Here is a 17,725-nt window from a genome sequence, read left to right as displayed (position 1 = left end):
TTTATGTACGCTGAGAGCATATGAACCAAGACAAATTCTTTGTGTGTCCAATCACACTTGGCCAATAAATTCTATTCTATTCTATTCTATTGTTGCTGTGAGCCGCCCCGAGTCTGCGGAAAGGGGTGGCATACAAATATAATTAATAATAATAATAATAATAATAATAATAATAATTAGAATTAGAATTAGAATTAGAATATAGTAATAGAAAGGATAGTAAGACAGTAGGTCAGGGACATTAGGCACAAAAGTGCACTTATGCACACCCCTTACAGACCTCTTAGAAAAGGGGAGAGGTCAATTGTAGATAATCTAAGGTTGAAGATTTTGGGGTTGGGGGTGGAAACAACAGAGTCAGGTAATGAGTTCCAGGCGGTGACCACTCTATTGCTGAAATCGTATTTTTTGCAGATTAGAGGGAATATTGGTGGTGAGGTGATCAAAATTCAGTCGCTTGCCAACTGATGCATATTTATGACGGTTACAATGTCCCGGCGTCATGTTATCACCTTTTGAGACCTTCTGACAAGGAAAATCAACGAGGAAGCCCGATTCATTTTACAACCACGTTACCAACTTAACAACTGTAGAGATTCATTTAATAAGCGTGTGGACAAAGGTCTAAAACGAGGCAAAACTATCTTAATAAGTCATTTAGCAATAGAAATGTGGGGTAAATTGTGGTCATGACTTGAGGACTCTCTGGATATTCCATTTAATTCATCAATTACTCAATTAAATGGCTTAATCACTAGCAGTCAACTTTGGTGGTGAAAGCTATCAAATGAAAATAGATTTTGAAATGCTTCTTTTGGAAAGCACAGCACAAGTGAAAATATTCTTACCTCAATAGATTTTTTAGGCTTTTTGGTGACAGTAATAGATTTTCGCCAGGACTTAAACAGCTCTTTCTTCAAAGCTTTCTCGAAGACTTTTTCCATCTTTTTTACTGCTCCTAGGGTAAAATAATTTGAGAAACACAAGATTTAAAAAAAAAATTGCAGTACTGTTTGGTTCACATAAAGATGGCTTAATAAATAAATGTTTTCTTCTTTTAACTCCATTTCCCCATAAAGATGAATAAAAGGAAATGTTTTTTTCCGTTCTAATCTGACTTTGTTCAATCAAAAGGTCAAAAGGTAGTGAGCCAAATTTTAAAGTAGTTTTGCGAACATAAGGGGATATTAAATATAAAAATAGACCATAGTGATATATGTTATTACCAGATATTCTAATATTAATTTGGCTTTTAAAAAGACCCCTGTATCAAAATGGAGCTGATTTAATGGCTCAGGCACAATATTAGGGCAGGCTTTTAAACTGAAGCCTCAACACACTGTAAACAGAATAAAATTTCAGTGGTGCCAGTGATAATTAAAGCTGCAATCCTATATACAGACCTACTTAGATACAAGATTCATTGCAGGCAGTTACTGAATCAATTCATATGATTTGTAAAAAAAATTCTTCAGATACATTCAACATGTTCCAAACATTTAAGGGAGATGGCAAAAAGTGATAACAGGTCACAACTATGAGGACCAAGTTAGAAAGCGGGACACTGAGTCGGGTGAATTTGGACCATTCCCGCCGTCTCAGCTCAGTCCACCTCACAGGGTTGTCATTGTGGGAAAAACAGGAGGGGGAAGGTGTGTTTGAATTACAGGGAGTCCTCGACTTACGACCACAATTGAGCCCAACGTTTATCTTGTTAAGTGAGATATTTGTAAAGTGAATTTTGCCCCTTTTTTACAACTGGTCTCACCACAGTATTGCCCACAAGATCATATGTTGCAATGTCCTGCCTGTCAAAGACTACTTCAGCTTCAACCACAACAACACAAGAGCACACAACAGATTCAAGATTAATATTAACCGCTCCAAACTTGACTGTAAAAAGTATGACTTTAGTAATCGGGTTGTTGAAGTGTGGAACTTATTACCGGGCTCTGTAGTATCATCCCCTAACCCCCAACATTTTACCCTTAGACTATCCATGGTTGACCTCTCCAGATTCCTAAGAGGTCAGTAAGGGGCGTACATAAGCGCACTAGAGTGCCTTCCGTCCCCTGTCCTATAGTCTCTCCTATATCTCATATTTCTTCTCTACTATATCCTCTATAATCTTCATTGTGTATTATTGTGTATTGGACTAACTAACTAACTAACTAACTAACTAACTAACTAACTAACTAACTAAATAAATAAATAAATAAATAAATAAATAAATAAATAAAAATGCATATGAAAAGTATCTCGAATTTGTGGTTGGACAGAAAGACACCTGCAGTACCATGGAAATCTAAAACCAATATTTAATTAGAGATACGGACTGCCACCACTCTACTAGCTTTCCGCAAAGATGTAAAGACCTGGATTTTTTGGAAGGCCAGGAGTCGTTGGTCGGATGTTATCCCATCAGGATCCGACCAGTAAATATACCGTATTTTTCAGAGTATAAGACCCACCAGAGTATAAGACCCACCTTAGTTTTGGGGGAAGGAAAATAGGGAAAAGAATCTGCTTACCAGGTATTCATCTGGCTAGCGTCCTTAGTCTGGTCAGTTTCAGCACATTATATCACAAGCACAAAAAGCAAAAAAAACCCCCAACCCTGAAAACCTGACGTCGGCGCATGCGCAGCGCCAAAAGCTAGCAAAAAAAAATCCCCTCCGAAAAAAATCCTCCCCCCCAAAAAAAAGTTGGGGGCGTCAACAGACCAGCAGAACCGGCTTTGTGACATTACCACCGGTTTACTACTGGTTTTATGGAACCGGTGTGAACCAGGAGGAACTCATACTCTGACTGCCTTGCTTAGCAACAGGAATCTTGAGTTCAATTGTGGTTGTAAGTCAGAAGTTCCTGTAGCAGTGTTTCCCAAATGTTTGACATTATTTATTTATTTATTCATTCATTCATTCATTCATTTATTAGATTTGTATGCCGCCCCTCTCCGTAGACTCGGGGCGGCTAACAACAGTAATAAAAACAGCATATAAAAATCCAATATTAAAACAGTTAAAAACCCTTATTATAAAACCAAAACATACATACAGACATACCATGCATAAAATTGTAAAGGCCTAGGGGGAAAGAGTATCTCAGTTCCCCCATGCCTGGCGGCAGAGGTGGGTTTTAAGAAGCTTACAAAAAGCAAGGAGGGTGGGGGCAATTCTAATCTCTGGGGGGAGTTGGTTCCAGAGGGCCAGGGCCGCCACAGAGAAGGCTCTTCCCCTAGGTCCCACCAAACGACATTGTTTAGTTGATGGGACCCGGAGAAGTCCCACTCTGTGGGACCTAACTGGTCGCTGGGATTTGTGCAGCGGAAGGCGGTCCCGGAGATATTCTGGTCCGATGCCATGAAGGGCTTTATAGGTCATAACCAACACTTTGAATTGTGACCGGAAACTGATCGGCAACCAATGCAGACTGCGGAATGTTGGTGTAACATGGGCATATTTGGGAAAGCCCATGATTGCTCTCGCAGCTGCATTCTGTAGGACCTGAAGTTTCCGAACACTTTTCAAAGGTAGCCCCATGTAGAGAGCGTTACAGTTATAATTGTAATTGTACCCCTTCTATAATTTTCGTAACGCTTAGTACCCCTCGTCAAAAAACATGGATGTATTTTAATAACAATCAAAATATATTTATTTTTTTTCTTTTTTGGTGCATAAACAAAATAACAATAAACGAAAAATAAAATTATTCATAATAAAATATAAATAAAAGCTATAGTATAAATAACTTTTATTTGGATCAATCAGAAGGATGAAGCTGTTTCTGCTGAGATGACATATTGCCATAATTTGGTTCCCTGGTTGTTAATTTTAATCTGAGACTCAGTTCCACGTCCAATGCTCTGTTCCTTTTTTTTCGACTTAGTGTCTACAAATGCTGAAAAAGCAACTTTACATAAATATGAAGTTGGAAAAGGCAAGGTGTATTTCAGAACATTTTTTTAACCTGTACTCCCCCACCAAACTCTTACCGTACCCCTGGGGGTATGCATACCACACTTTGGGAAACACTGCGGTAAGGAAATAGCTGTGAAACCCATTGTCTACTTATTATTATTATCAGTGTTGTATTCTTACTTTGGTACACCAGCTTCTGAGCCTTCACCCACTCGTACCATTTCCTCATCGTCAATTGTAGTAGCTTGCAGTCGTAGTAGTGCCTTGCAGCTGCCAATTTTTTCTGTAGGACTTCTTCAGCGGCTTTCCTGTCCTGGCAATATTGGATCCATGCGCTGCAATGGTGGAGCAATGATAAACGATGCATTAAGGGTTTTTTTAACCAATAATAATAATAATAATAATAATAATAATAATAATAATAATGACTCGGGGCAGCTCACAACAACAACAACGATACAATATAATACAAATCTAATATTAAAAAGAACAAGTTAAAACCCATTATTACTAAAAACAAGCAATGCTACACAATCACACCACACTCAAATGCTACAAGTCAGAAGGGGGGGGGGAATTAGTCGCACCATGCCTGGTGACATAAATGGGTCTTCAACATCTTGCAGAAGGTGAGGAGGGTGGGGGCACTTTGAATCTCCAGGGGGAGTTGATTCCAGAGGGCAGGGGCCACCAAAGAGAAGGCTCTTCCCCTAGGTCCCGCCAGATGCCATTGTTTAATCGACGGGACCCGGAGAAGGCCAACTGTGTGGGACCTAATCAACCACTGGGATTCGTGTGGCAGAAGACGGTCCCTTAGGTATTCTGGTCCAATGCCTTTATAGGTCATGACCAACACTTTGAATTGTGTCTGGAAACTAATCAGCAGCCAGTGCAAGCCGCGGAGTGTTGACAAGACAAGGGCGTATCTAGGAAGGCCTGTGATTGCTTGCATTCCGCACGATTTGAAGTTTCCGAACACTCTTAAGAGGTAGCCCCATGTAAATAAAAGATAAATACATAAATAGGTAAAGATAGATAGATAGATAGATAGATAGATAGATAGATAGATAGATAGATAGATAGATAGATAGATAGATAGATAGATATAGATAGATAAATTCTGTTTACAAAAGAAGCCTGATACACAATGTTATAAATTTATTACATATCAAATGAAGATAGACATATTAAGAAATAATAATAGTAAGTATACATACTCAAAGCACTTCCTCTTTAGATTAGTGCTATAAAAGTCCCAGGCTCTATCACATAACTCCGTGGTCATCTGAAAAGTAAATACCAAAATAAAGTTACATTAACTTATGACCTTATAATAATTTTTCACTTTCATGATCATTGCTGCATCCCCAGGGTCTTTGATTAAAATCCAGCTCTTTGGCATTGATGTACATCTTTATTTATAAATAAATATTTTATCATTTATAAATTTATACTTTTCAGATGAATTCTAAAGAACCATCCAGGGTCACAAGCCCTAGATGCTACTAAATTAAATTTCTCTTTTCCCATTTTACTTATTTTTCTACCTTGTATTTTCCTACAGTGGAAGTGTGTGTGTATTTATTTATTTATTTGTTTATTTAAGCGCATATATACATATAGAATGCACAATCCCAAGTAAGCCAGCCTGAGGAAGTTAAAAAAAAGTTTTTAACATCTGAGTTCGATGAAATTTTACTTAAGTGTGTTTAAATTACGAAGTCTCCAGGAATAAGGATTAAGGAATATAGTCTTTCCCATGACTCTTGGTCAAAAATGGATTATGAAGAAACATTAAACAAGATTCTTCCCAGACTATCTTTGGAGAAAGCTATTATTCATATTTTTTACAAAGATTTATTAATAATTACCAGCTGGTCATCATCCAGGCCTAAAAGTGTATGTAAATACGTATCCGAAAGGACCCTCAGCTTCAGACTTAACTCTGGATCGATACACATATTCCTAAACAAAAACATACATATAAAATATATGTTAGTTTTTTTAAAAGCAAATTATTACACTAAAGCTTGAGCTAGTTTTTAAAACCATGGTTGAAACAGTCATTTCTTGCTACTGTAGTCAGATAAATAATTCTGGTTCAAAGCAAAGAATGTAAATGATATTACACTGTGATTTTAATTCGTGCTATGAATACTATAAAATTTGGAGTTTATTCTACGATTGGCTTGAAAGGAGAAAATAAAATGAATTTGCAAACGTTTAACTTAGTAATACATACTGCATTTTCAGGTGCATCTTATTCCCTGAACGTAGCTTTTTTTCAAAGCTTTTTCTCCCAGCCCTAACTAGATGCTAAACGATCTTCCCAGCTCTTACATTTATTTATTTATTTACTTACTTACTTACTTACTTACTTACTTACTTACTTACTTATTCCAATACACAATACATATTGAAGAGAATAGACATGAAGTATTATATATAAAGAGAAGATATAAAAATAGAGAAGATATATGAAGGAAGAAAAGATATATGTTATATGAGACAAGGAGAGACAATTGGATAGGGGATGAAAGGCAGGCTAGTGCACTTATGCACGCCCCCTACTGACCTCTTAGGAACCTGGAGAGGTCAATCTTGGATAGTCTAAGGGAGAAATGTTGGGGGTTAGGGGTTGACACTACTGAGTCCGGTAATGAGTTCCACGCTTCGACAACTCGATTGCTAAAGTCATATTTTTTACAGTCAAGCTTGGAGCGATTAATATTAAGTTTGAATTTGTTGCGTGCTCTTGTGTTGTTGCGGTTGAAGCTGAAGTAGTCATTGACAGGCAGGACGTTGCAGCATATGATTTTGTGGGAAATACTTAGATCGTGTTTTAGGCGTCGTAGTTCTAAGTTTTCTAGACCTAGGATTGATAGTCTGCTTTCGTAGGGCATTCTGTTTTGAGTGGAGGAGTGAAGGGCAGGTTCTTTCATTGCTACTCTTTGCGAAGAATGTTTTCGAAGCCAAGTTTTTGCAGGGCTTTTTTCATTGCTCTAACTTGCTCCCGATGTTTCTTTCTAGCCCTAACCAGGTACTAATGATGTTCCCAGTTGTTACCCACTTGCAAGCTCTTTCATTGTTACTCTTTGTCAATGTTTTTCAAAGCCTGTCTTAGTAATTTTTTTATTGCTCTGCTTGTTCTAAATGTTTCTTTTCAGCCCTAACCAGGTGCTAATGATTTCCCCAGCTCTTACTGGCTTGCAAGCTCTTTCATTGTTACTCTCTCTGAATAAGGTTTTTTAACCAGGGGATAAAATAATGTGCTGAAGCTGACCAGACTAAGGACGCTAGCCAGATGAATACCTGATAGGCAGATTCTTTTCCCTATTTTCCTCCCCAAAACTAAGGTGCGTCTTATACTCCGAAAAATACGGTATATGATTTTATTAATCTTAAATTACTATAGCTATGATTATTAAGGAAATCTTGTAATGTAAATATAGGATTGTCAACTCATGTACAAGCCTGAACAGATCGTCAATATAAATTACCGTATGATAATCGTAGTATAGATCATCAATATAAATTACCATATGATAACCCTATAAGGCCTTTACAATTCTATGCATGGTATATATGTATGTATGTTTGGTTTTTATATTAATGGGTTTTTAATCTTTTTAATATTAGATTACTATTGTACACTGTTTTATTGTTGCTGTTAGCCGCTCCGAGTCTCCAGAGAGGGGCGGCATACAAATCCAATAAATAAAAATAAATAAATAAAAATAAATATATAAATGTATATACTGTATGTCATTGTATTTGGTTTGGTTTTTTGTTTGTATGATATTGTATGTTCTTTTTTAATGTAAACAACTAAATAAAACTTTTTTAAAAAATATATATATTATACTGTGATTTTTTTATTATTACTAGAAATCATATTTTCCATTATTTTTTTAATGTTCCTTATCTTTCAAGAGTCTGGTTGTTTTTTTTACAAGTCTATGGAAATTCTTGCTTTTTCAAGAAACACGAAGTGTAACGGAAAATATTTTCCATTGCAATTTATGTTGTAATAAACTTTCAATTAAAATATTTCTTTCTTTTTTTAAAAAAGAGAGAAACTTGGTGCGTGAGAAGCTGGAATGAAAGTAAACTACTGAGTGTGTAAGTGTGGAGATCCAGCATACAGGTAATCCAAACTGTTAAAAGTTGTAAGTTGTAACTTTTAACCACGGTTAAAAGTTACAACGGCCCTGAACAAATCCGTCCTTTCTTATTGTGGCCACAACAGCGTGAATAGTTTTTGTCCCATTGCCACTTGCAACCTCCCCTGCTGACTTCTGGCAAGCAAAGTCAATGTAGAACCAGGAGACCGTCAATCATTCCAGACAAGTAGTTGTCTAGACTCCAGTCTCTTCTTGAAAACGTCCAGTGATGGAGCTCCCATAACTTCTGAAGATAACTTCTGTCCCACTGTTTAATTGTTCTCAGTGTGTCAATAAGTTTCTCCTAATTTCTAAGTTGGTTCTCTCCATCATAAATCCATTGCTTCTTGTCTTGCCTTCTGGTGCTTTGGACAATTGGTTGACCCCTTCTTTTTTAAGACAGCACCTCAAATATTAGAAGTCTTCCACAACCCAATAAACAACAGGTTTTTATTTGTATTAGTGTATGTCCAATGAAGGCTGATATTAGAATAGAATGGAGTGCTATGGAATGGAATGGAATGGAATGGAATGGAATAGAATAGAATAGAATTCTTTATTGGGCAAGTGTGATTGCACACACAAGGAATTTATCTTTGGTGCTTATGCTGTCAGTGCACATAAAAGAGAAAGATACATTTGTCAAGAATCATGAGGTACAACACTTACAGATTGTTATAGGGGTCTTGGTGTGCACACATATTAAAAAGTATGTCACTGCATGCAAATGTTTAATATCCCATAACAATAAGACATTTAGGTATTTATTAGCCAATGATCTTTTCTATTTTATTACTGAGCTAAAAACTCATTTATTAGTTTCAAATGTTCTAGTCAAACTAATTTATATAAAAAAGTATTTACCAAAATTGATTTCACATTTGTTATCAATATTTTTAGGTCACACAAACCTCTTATACATACCATATAATACTATATAAACCTTTTTCCATAATTTCTTTGATCTTTTCTTCTAAAAATCTGAGTGGATCTTCCGGGCACATAATTAATAAACCGCCTAACAAGGCCTGCAAATAAAATGAAGAAATAGAGTGTTGATTATTAAAATATATATTTCATAAGGGCATAACTTACTTTATTTATTTATTTAATTAATTAATTAATTAATTAATTTGTATGCCGCCCCTCTCCGTAGACTCGGGGCGGCTCACAACAATAACAAGAACAATGTAAGAACAAATCTAATAATTTAAAAAACACTAAAAGCCCCATTATTAAAAGCAAACACACACACAAACATTCCATGTATAAACTATATAGGCCCGGGGGAGATGTGTCAGTTCCCCCATGCCTGACGGCAGAGATGGGTCTTAAGAACTTTATGAAAGGCAAGGAGGGTGGGGGCAGTTCTGATCTCTGGGGGAAACTGGTTCCAGAGGGTCGGGGCCGCCACAGAGAAGGCTCTTCTCCTGGGTCCCACCAAACGACATTGTTTAGTCGACGGGACCCGGAGAAGGCCAACTCCGTGGGACCTAACCGGTCGCTGGGATTTGTGCGGCAGAAGGCGGTCCCGGAGGTATTCTGGTCTGATGCCTTGAAGGGCTTTATAGGTCATAACCAACACTTTGAATTGTGCCTGGAAATTGATCGGCAACCAATGCAGACTGCGGAGTGTTGGTGTAACATGGGCATATCTTGGGAAGCCCATGATTGCTCTCACAGCTGCATTCTGCACGATCTGAAGTTTCCGAACACTTTTCAAAGGTAGCCCCATGTAGAGAGCATTACAACTTTATTTTTAGATGCTAGTCCTTTTTCATTAGAATATTTCATATTTGTATTAAAACAACTTCACTTTTCCCCCTTATTTCTTAAAGATATTACAACACCTTCAAAGGTGTAGCTATGTTATGTTTCTATAAACTACTATCCTATACGTGATTGACAAATAGATAGATAGATAGATAGATAGATAGATAGATAGATAGATAGATAGATAGATAGATATAGTTAGATAGTTAGTTAGTTAGTTAGTTAGTTAGTTAGTTAGATAGATAGATAGACAGACAGACAGACATAGATAGATAGTTAGTTAGTTAGACAGACAGACAGACAGACAGACAGACAGACAGATAGAAAGATAGAATAAATTTTAACAAAATAGTCATTTTATTTATTTTATTAGACAGGAAAAATGATGTAATGTTCCCGTATCCATTTCATTTATGACAGCCTCAAAAAAATTAATAATCCTAGTGAAACAGAACTGTAAAGACACTACTCAAGGAATAATAATTTAAAGTCCCCATTGATTTCAATAGGAATGAAGTGCTCTCCATAAAATGAGGAAATCTAAGGCAATCTTAAAAGTCACAGAATACTTCTTATATATTAATTTACACAAATAAGATGCTTTAAGGTTGCCAACTGGGCCCTCTACTGGACTGGATCATAAATTTTGTTTTTCTGTAGTTGTAATACTATTTCTCCAAATAAGCAACGGCGATATTTAATATGTCAAAAACTAATTTGTGTGAATAGAACGTGGTACTGTGAATAAACTGGAAGCAGCATAACATAGAGCAATGATGATGGCTAACCTTTTCCCCCTCAGGTGCTGAGTGTGCGCGCGCACTATCGTGCATGCACAAGTGCCCACACCCATAATTCAATGTATGGGGAAAGCAAAAAAAGCTTCCCCTCCCTCCCGGAGGCACTTTGGAGGCTGGAAACGGCCTGTTTCCCAACATCTGGTGGGCCCAGTAGCCTCGTCTTTCGCCCTCCCCAGGCTCCAAAGGCTTCCCTGGAGCCAGGGGAGGGTAAAAACGCCCTTCCCATTCCCCTCGGAGGCTCTCTGGAAGCCAAAATCGCCCTCCCAGAGCCTCTGTGCAAGCCAAAAATCAGCTGGCTGGCACACACATGCACATTGGAGCTGAGCTAGGGCAATGGCTCACATGCCAGCAGATATGGCTCCATGTGCCACCTGTGGCACCCGTGCCATAGGTTCGCCATCACTGACATAAGGCAAAGTGAGTCAGTTTTGGAGTTTTGCAGACAAGCATCGCAATTCGTAATCCAATTCTGGCAAATGCAATTGCTTATTTTGGAAATGATACTCCAGCGATGGCAAACCTATGGCACGTGTGCAAGTGGAGCCATATCTGAGGGCACGTGAGGCATTGCCCTAGGTCAGCTCCAGCTGATTTTCAACCTTATTTTCAGCTGTTTGCTGCTGTCCGTAGGCTTTCCTGTTGGGTACCCCTGGCTTCCCGGAAACAAAGAAGATTGACGGCAGAAAAAGACCTCATGGTCCTTCTATTCTGCCCTTATACTACTTCCTGTATTTTATCTCAGGATGGATCTATGTTTATCCCAGGCATGTTTAAATTCAGTTACTGAATTTACACAAAGTCACTGTGGTGATGATAATAATAATAACAATTGCATTGGCATCCATAGAAGATTGACGGCAAAAAAAGACCTCATGGTCCATCTCGTCTGCCCTTATATTATTTCCTGTATTTTATTTTAGGATGGATATATGTTTATCCGAGGCATATTTAAATTCAGTTATTGTGGATTTACCAACCACGTCTGCTGGGAGTTTGTTCCAAGCATCTACTACTCTTTCAGTAAAATATTTTCTCGCGTTGCTTCCGATTTCCCCCAACTAACCTCAGACTGTGCTCCCTTGTTTTTGGGTTCACTTTCCTATTAAAAACACTTCCCTTCTGAACCTTATTTAACCCTTTAACGTATTTAAATGTTTTGATCATGTTCCCCCTTTCCTTTCTGTCCTCCAGACTATAGAGATTGAGTTCATGAAGTCTTTTCTGATAGGTTTTATGCTTAAGACCTTCCACCATTTTTGTAGCCCGTCTTTGGACCCGTTCAATTTTACCAATCTCTTTTTGTAGATGAGGTCTCCAGAACTGCACACAGTACTCCAAATGTGGTCTCACCAGCGGAAGCCTCTTTAAATAAAAAGGTGCCATATCATATTTAAATACAGCAGAAGCCTCTTTAAATAAAAAGGTGCCATATCAAGCAAACAACAAACAAATTCCCTTGTTTTAATGTGTTATTTGTTCATTAAATTCCGCCCTGTTTAGGAAAATAAATCTGCAGTTGTCAATTATGGGCCAAATTCCCCACTACATTCATCACCCAGAATCATAATCTTGAGCCAGCTAGCAAATTAATAACACCAGGGCATGTTTTGTATTATCTTCATCCCTCCCTTCAAACATTACATACTGCAGTGCATTTTTCATCCTTTTGATGAATGTCGCAGGACAAGCTATTCAATTTTTTTTTGGTATTTTATAATTTTTAATTAATATTTTTATTGATTAAAAGCAAAATAAACAAGCCTTGTGTTTACAAATGTACAGATAAATCAAAAAGAGCAACATGGCAACAAATAAACAAAAAAACGAGGAAGAGAAAAAAGAAGGGGGAAAAAAGCATGAAAAAAGAGATATAAAAATTAACATAGTTAAAAATAAGAAAGCTCCCTTTCTCTTTTAGCTATCTAATTCTTATATCTTTTTTTTCAAAAAAATATTTCGTGCAATTATTCATATCGTTTAGCATGGTTACATTCTCATTTTTGGTGTAATATCACCTTAATGCTAAATTGCTGCTATTGAGTAATATATACAGTACAGTGTTCCCTCGATTTTCGCGGGTTCGAACTTTGCGGAAAGTCTATACCACGGTTTTTCAAAAATATTAATTAAAAAATACTTTGCAGGTTTTTCCCTATACCACGGTTTTTGCCACCCAATGACGTCATATGTCATCGCCAAACTTTTGTCTGCCTTTAATAAATATTTTTTTAATAAACTTTAATAAATAAACATGGTGAGTAATAATCTGAATGGTTGCTAAGGAAATGGAAAATTGCAATTTAGGGGTTTAAAGTGTTAAGGGAAGGTTTGTGATACTGTTCATAGCCAAAAATAGTGTATTTACTTCCGCATCTCTACTTCGCGGAAATTCGACTTTTGCGGATGGTCTCGGAACGCATCCCCCGCAAAAGGCGAGGGAACATTGTACTTTAATTAATTAACACATTGACTATCTTCCACCTTTGTATACTAAGTGTTTTTATCCATAACAATTTTCCTATTCCTATGTATTCTCCTTAAAGTCACTTCGACGCAGTGTGGTTGGTTCATTTTTCCTTTTTTTTGTCCAGGGATAGGCAAAGTTGGCTCTTCTATGACTTGTGGACTTCAACTCCCAGAATTCTTAAGCCAATCATGCTACCTCAGGAATTCTGGGAGTTGAAGTCCACATGTCATAGAAGAGCCAACTTTGCTTACCCATTGTTGTCTATCCAAATATACCATTTATTCTTCTTTATCTTTTATTCTCATGGTCAACCTGTTCATTTCCGCCATTTCCAGTATTTTATTTATAATCTTTTTTTTGCAAAAGGGGATCCCAGAACACTGCAAACGTTGCTAAATACGAACCGGTTGACAGTCGTTGGAATTTAGATATTTTGTACATAAAGCCTGTTTATTTATTTTATTTTGTTTTGGAAAAACCTAAGACAAATAGAAAAGACAAGGCTCAAAAGAAAAGATAAAAAAAATCCCCAGATTTTTTTTTTATTGGGTATTTCAAATATTAAATATAAAAAAGATATTTATTATTTAATAATACACATACTGGTTGCGGCAAGAATTACATTTGCGCAGAAATTGAAAGAAAAGGAAATACCAAAGGATATAGAAGTATTTTAAAAAGTTATGCAATGTGCGGAACTAGACATGATGACAAAACGTTCGAATAATCAAGTTGAAACAGAATTTTATAAGATATGGCATAAAGTATATGAATGGTGGAATTTTAAAAATAACATTAAAAGTTAAAGTAATAAGAATTTAGAATTTTTTAGTTTTTTAAGTTTTACAAGATAGAGTTTAATAGTTTAAAAATGTTTATAGTATGATAAAGTTTGATATTTTATTCACTACATTAATAGAGATAAATTTAACAAATACTTAATATGAATTTATGTTATTTTTGTATTGATCTGATTATAGTCACGATTTTATTTTTTGTAATAGTTAGACTTCTAAGATAAGCGGGGCAATGACAGCCCCTTAAATGTTTAATGTCATATGTCCTTGTTTTTTTTAAAAAAAAAATACAATAAAAATATTATTTTAAAAAAAAGGAAAGACAAGGCTCTTCTTTTCAAAATGATAAATATTGTTGGCTGTTGTTGTTTTAGCACTGAATAATTGTTTATTTCTTTAATATATGATACAGATGGCTGTTTTGATTTATATATATTGGCACATCTAGATACCGGGAGGTTTAGATCCAAATAGGATGATTTAGTGATTTCATTAATGATGTTCAGGTTTACAAAGAAAGTTCATTTTAAAGCCACCACAGTCCAAATCCTATGGAACACAGTGTACTATCTTTTTCTAGATGCCATCGGTTTAAGGATAAAATGCAGTTACGACTTTACCTCAGAAGTAAAATTAGGCACTTGTGAGGTAAACAAAACTACTACTTCTTCCTCTTCCTTTTCCTTCTTCTTCCTCACCTTCTCCTCCTCCTCCCTATTCCTCCACTACTACTACTTCTTCCTCCTTTTCTTCCTCTTCTTCTCCTCTTCCTCCTCCTTCTCACTTCTTCCTTCTTTCTTGTTAGAAAAGACCATGGTGGTCCTGACTGGGGAATTCTGGGAGTTGAAGTCCAGATATCTTCAAGTTGCCAAGGTTGGGAAACACTGTTCTAATCCAACCTATTTATTTTTATTTATTTGTTTATTCATTTGTCCAATACACAAATACATAGGAAGAAAAATACACATGTAGTAATACCGTGTTTCCCTGATAGTAAGACCCCCCCGATTGTAAGACATATGAGGGGTTTCAGGGGGGTCGGCTTATATAAGCCATACCCCGAAAGTAAGACATATGTCTTACTTTCGGGGAAACACGGTATAAACGGTATTGCGGGGGGGGGCGATGACATTGCTTCCAAGCTCCCCGCGCGCCCCTCGCCTTCGCTCGCCGCGGCGCCACCGCCTCTTCCCCTGCCGAGGCTCAGCTGCAAGCGGCCAGCGAGGCCGATCGGCTCCGAGGCGAGCGGCCGGAGCTGCGCCCTCCTTCGCCCGCCTCCTTTCCGCTCGCCTCGGAGCCGAGCGGCCTCGCTGGCCGCTTGCAGCTGAGCCTCGGCAGGGGAAGAGGCGGTGGCGCCGCGGCGAGCGAAGGCGAGGGGCGCGCAGGGAGCTGCGCCCTCCTTCACCAGCCTCCTTTCCGGCAGCTCCCTGCGCGCCCCTCGCCTTCGCTCGCCGCGGCGCCACCGCCTCTTCCCCTGCCGAGGCTCAGCTGCAAGCGGCCAGCGAGGCCGCTTGGCTCCGAGGCGAGCGGCCGGAGCTGCGCCCTCCTTCGCCCGCCTCCTTTCCGCTCGCCTCGGAGCCGCTTGCAGCTGAGCCTCGGCAGGGGAAGAGGCGGTGGCGCCGCGGCGAGCGAAGGCGAGGGGCGCGCAGGGAACTGCCGGAAATGAGGCGGGCGAAGGAGGGCACAGCGGCGGCCGCTCACCCTTTTTGACTGCCCATCCACCCCTTGACCTGCCTTTAGCCAGCCAGCCGAGCGTCCGTGTCGCCGCAGAGTTGGCCTCCCCTGCCGAGAAACATTGCCGGGAGCGGCGAGGGGATGCTCCCCGCAACCCGCCGAACGTCGAGGTCGGTGCCCGCCTCCTTTCCGGCAGCTCCCCGCAACCCGCCGAACGTCGAGGTCGGCGCCCGCCTCCTTTCCGGCAGCTCCCCGCGCCCGAAGACGAGCCGGCCCCGGTGCCCGGGACAATGTAAGACATACCCCCAAAGTAAGACACAGTGGGGCTTTTGGGGGTAAAAAGATAGTAAGACACTGCCTTACTATCGGGGAAACACGGTATATATAAGGGTAAAGTGAACTTAGAGGAGAGGATATATGAAAGAAAGAAAATATATATGATAAGTGAGAGAAAGGAAAGACAATTGGACAGGGGACGAAAGGCACACCAGTGCACTTATGGACGCCCCTGACTGGCCTCTTAGGAACCTGGAGAGGTCAATCGTGGAGATTTCAGACAAATGGTTGACCAGTCTCTTCTTAAAAACCTGGAGTGATGGAGCAGTCACAACTTCTGAGATTCCCCTGGTTAATTGTTCTTAGGATCTTTCTCCTTAGTTCTAGGTTGGTTCTCTCCTTGATTAGTTTCCAGCCACTGTTTCTTGTTTTGCCTTCCAGAGATAGATAGATAGATAGATAGATAGATAGATAGATAGATAGATAGATAGATAGATAGATAGATAGATAGATAGAGAAAGGTAGAGAGAGAGAGAGAGAAAGGGAGAGAGAGATAAAGGTAGAGAGAGAGAGAAAGATAGAGAGAGAGAGAGAAAGATAGATATATAGAGAGACAGACAGACAGAGAGAGATAAAGGTAGATAGATAGATAAATAGATAGATAGATAGATAGATAGATAGAGAGAGAGAGAGAGAGAGAAAGGTAGAGAGAGAGAGAGAAAGATAGATATATAGAGAGACAGACAGAGAGAGATAAAGGTAGGTAGATAGATAAATAGATAGAGAGAGAGAGAGAGAGAGAGAGAAAGGTACAGAGAGAGAGAGAAAGAGAGAGAGAGAGAGAGAGAGAAAGATAGATAGATATATAGATAGATATATAGAGAGACAGACAGACAGAGAGAGATAAAGGTAGATAGATAGATAAATAGATAGATAGATAGATAGATAGATAGATAGATATAAAGGTAGATAGCTAGATAGATATAGATATATATAAAGGTAGATAGATAGAGAGAGAGAGAGAGAGAGAGAGAGAGAGAGAGAGAGAGAGAGAGAGAGAGAGAGAGAGAGAGAGAGAGAGAGAGAGAAAGGTAGATGGTACTGTGGCAATGATGATGATGATGATATTGTGATACAAAATCCAGCACATCAATCTCTTTTGCTGTGTATTACTGGTTTTTGTGAATATAATAATAATAATAATAATAATAACAACAACAACAACAACAACAACAACAACAATAATAAAATAAAAATAAAAAACACAGTCCTAGATGCTTGGGAAGTGTTCGATTTGTGATACTGTGATACGAAATCCAGCATATCAATCTCGTTTGCTGTGTATTACTGGCTTTGTGAATAACAGCAACAATAGCAACAAGAACAACAGCAACAGAGTTGGAAGGGATAGGAAACTCTACACTACTTCACACAAATGGCTATCCAACATCTTCTGAAAACACTTCCAGTGTTGGAGCATTCACAACTTCTGGTGGCAAGCCGTTCCGCGGGTTAATTGTTCTAACAGTCAGGAAATGCCCCCTTTACCTCGTAGATATCCGGGATGGAATACTTTTGGAAATAGACCCTCAAAGCGGGGTCCCCATTCTGAAGGACCGGCATGGTCAGACACGGGAGTGGGGGGAGTGTTTCTCCGTACCAACGCTGCCCACCCACCGGCCGGAACAGCTGGGAAGGCGGGCGACCGCCGCCCCCGCTCCCAACGGCCGCTCCGGCTTTCCGCTGTCGGTTCCCCCCCCCCAGATGCGGGAAACACGCATCTCTCGGGCGCACGTGTGAACGCGCCGTCCCGCGTGCAATCTGATTTCAGACATCGGGATCGGTTCTGGGAAGG

General features: G+C 39.0%; 1 protein-coding gene across 2 annotated transcripts in view; it reads right to left on the bottom strand.

Moving 5' to 3' along the window:
* FBXL13 (F-box and leucine rich repeat protein 13) overlaps nucleotides 1–17,493 on the bottom strand; it is a 75,719-nt gene extending 58,226 nt beyond the window's left edge. Inside the window, exons 1-6 of one of the 2 annotated variants that reach the window (XM_070755127.1) lie at nucleotides 17,419–17,493; nucleotides 9,008–9,111; nucleotides 5,792–5,885; nucleotides 5,138–5,205; nucleotides 4,101–4,255; nucleotides 849–958 (exon numbers count right to left, since the gene is read on the bottom strand). In XM_070755127.1, the coding sequence (XP_070611228.1) occupies nucleotides 849–958; nucleotides 4,101–4,255; nucleotides 5,138–5,205; nucleotides 5,792–5,885; nucleotides 9,008–9,111; nucleotides 17,419–17,493 (606 nt within the window). Of the gene's footprint in view, nucleotides 1–848; nucleotides 959–4,100; nucleotides 4,256–5,137; nucleotides 5,206–5,791; nucleotides 5,886–6,162; nucleotides 6,216–9,007; nucleotides 9,112–17,418 lie in introns of those variants that run through there. The other variant, XM_070755128.1, reaches the window with a different exon arrangement.
* Between the last annotated feature and the right edge of the window lie 232 nt (nucleotides 17,494–17,725).

Source organism: Erythrolamprus reginae, chromosome 6 (genome assembly GCF_031021105.1).
Source record: "Erythrolamprus reginae isolate rEryReg1 chromosome 6, rEryReg1.hap1, whole genome shotgun sequence".
NCBI lineage: Eukaryota > Metazoa > Chordata > Lepidosauria > Squamata > Dipsadidae > Erythrolamprus > Erythrolamprus reginae.
This window is presented reverse-complemented; position numbering and strand designations above follow the sequence as displayed.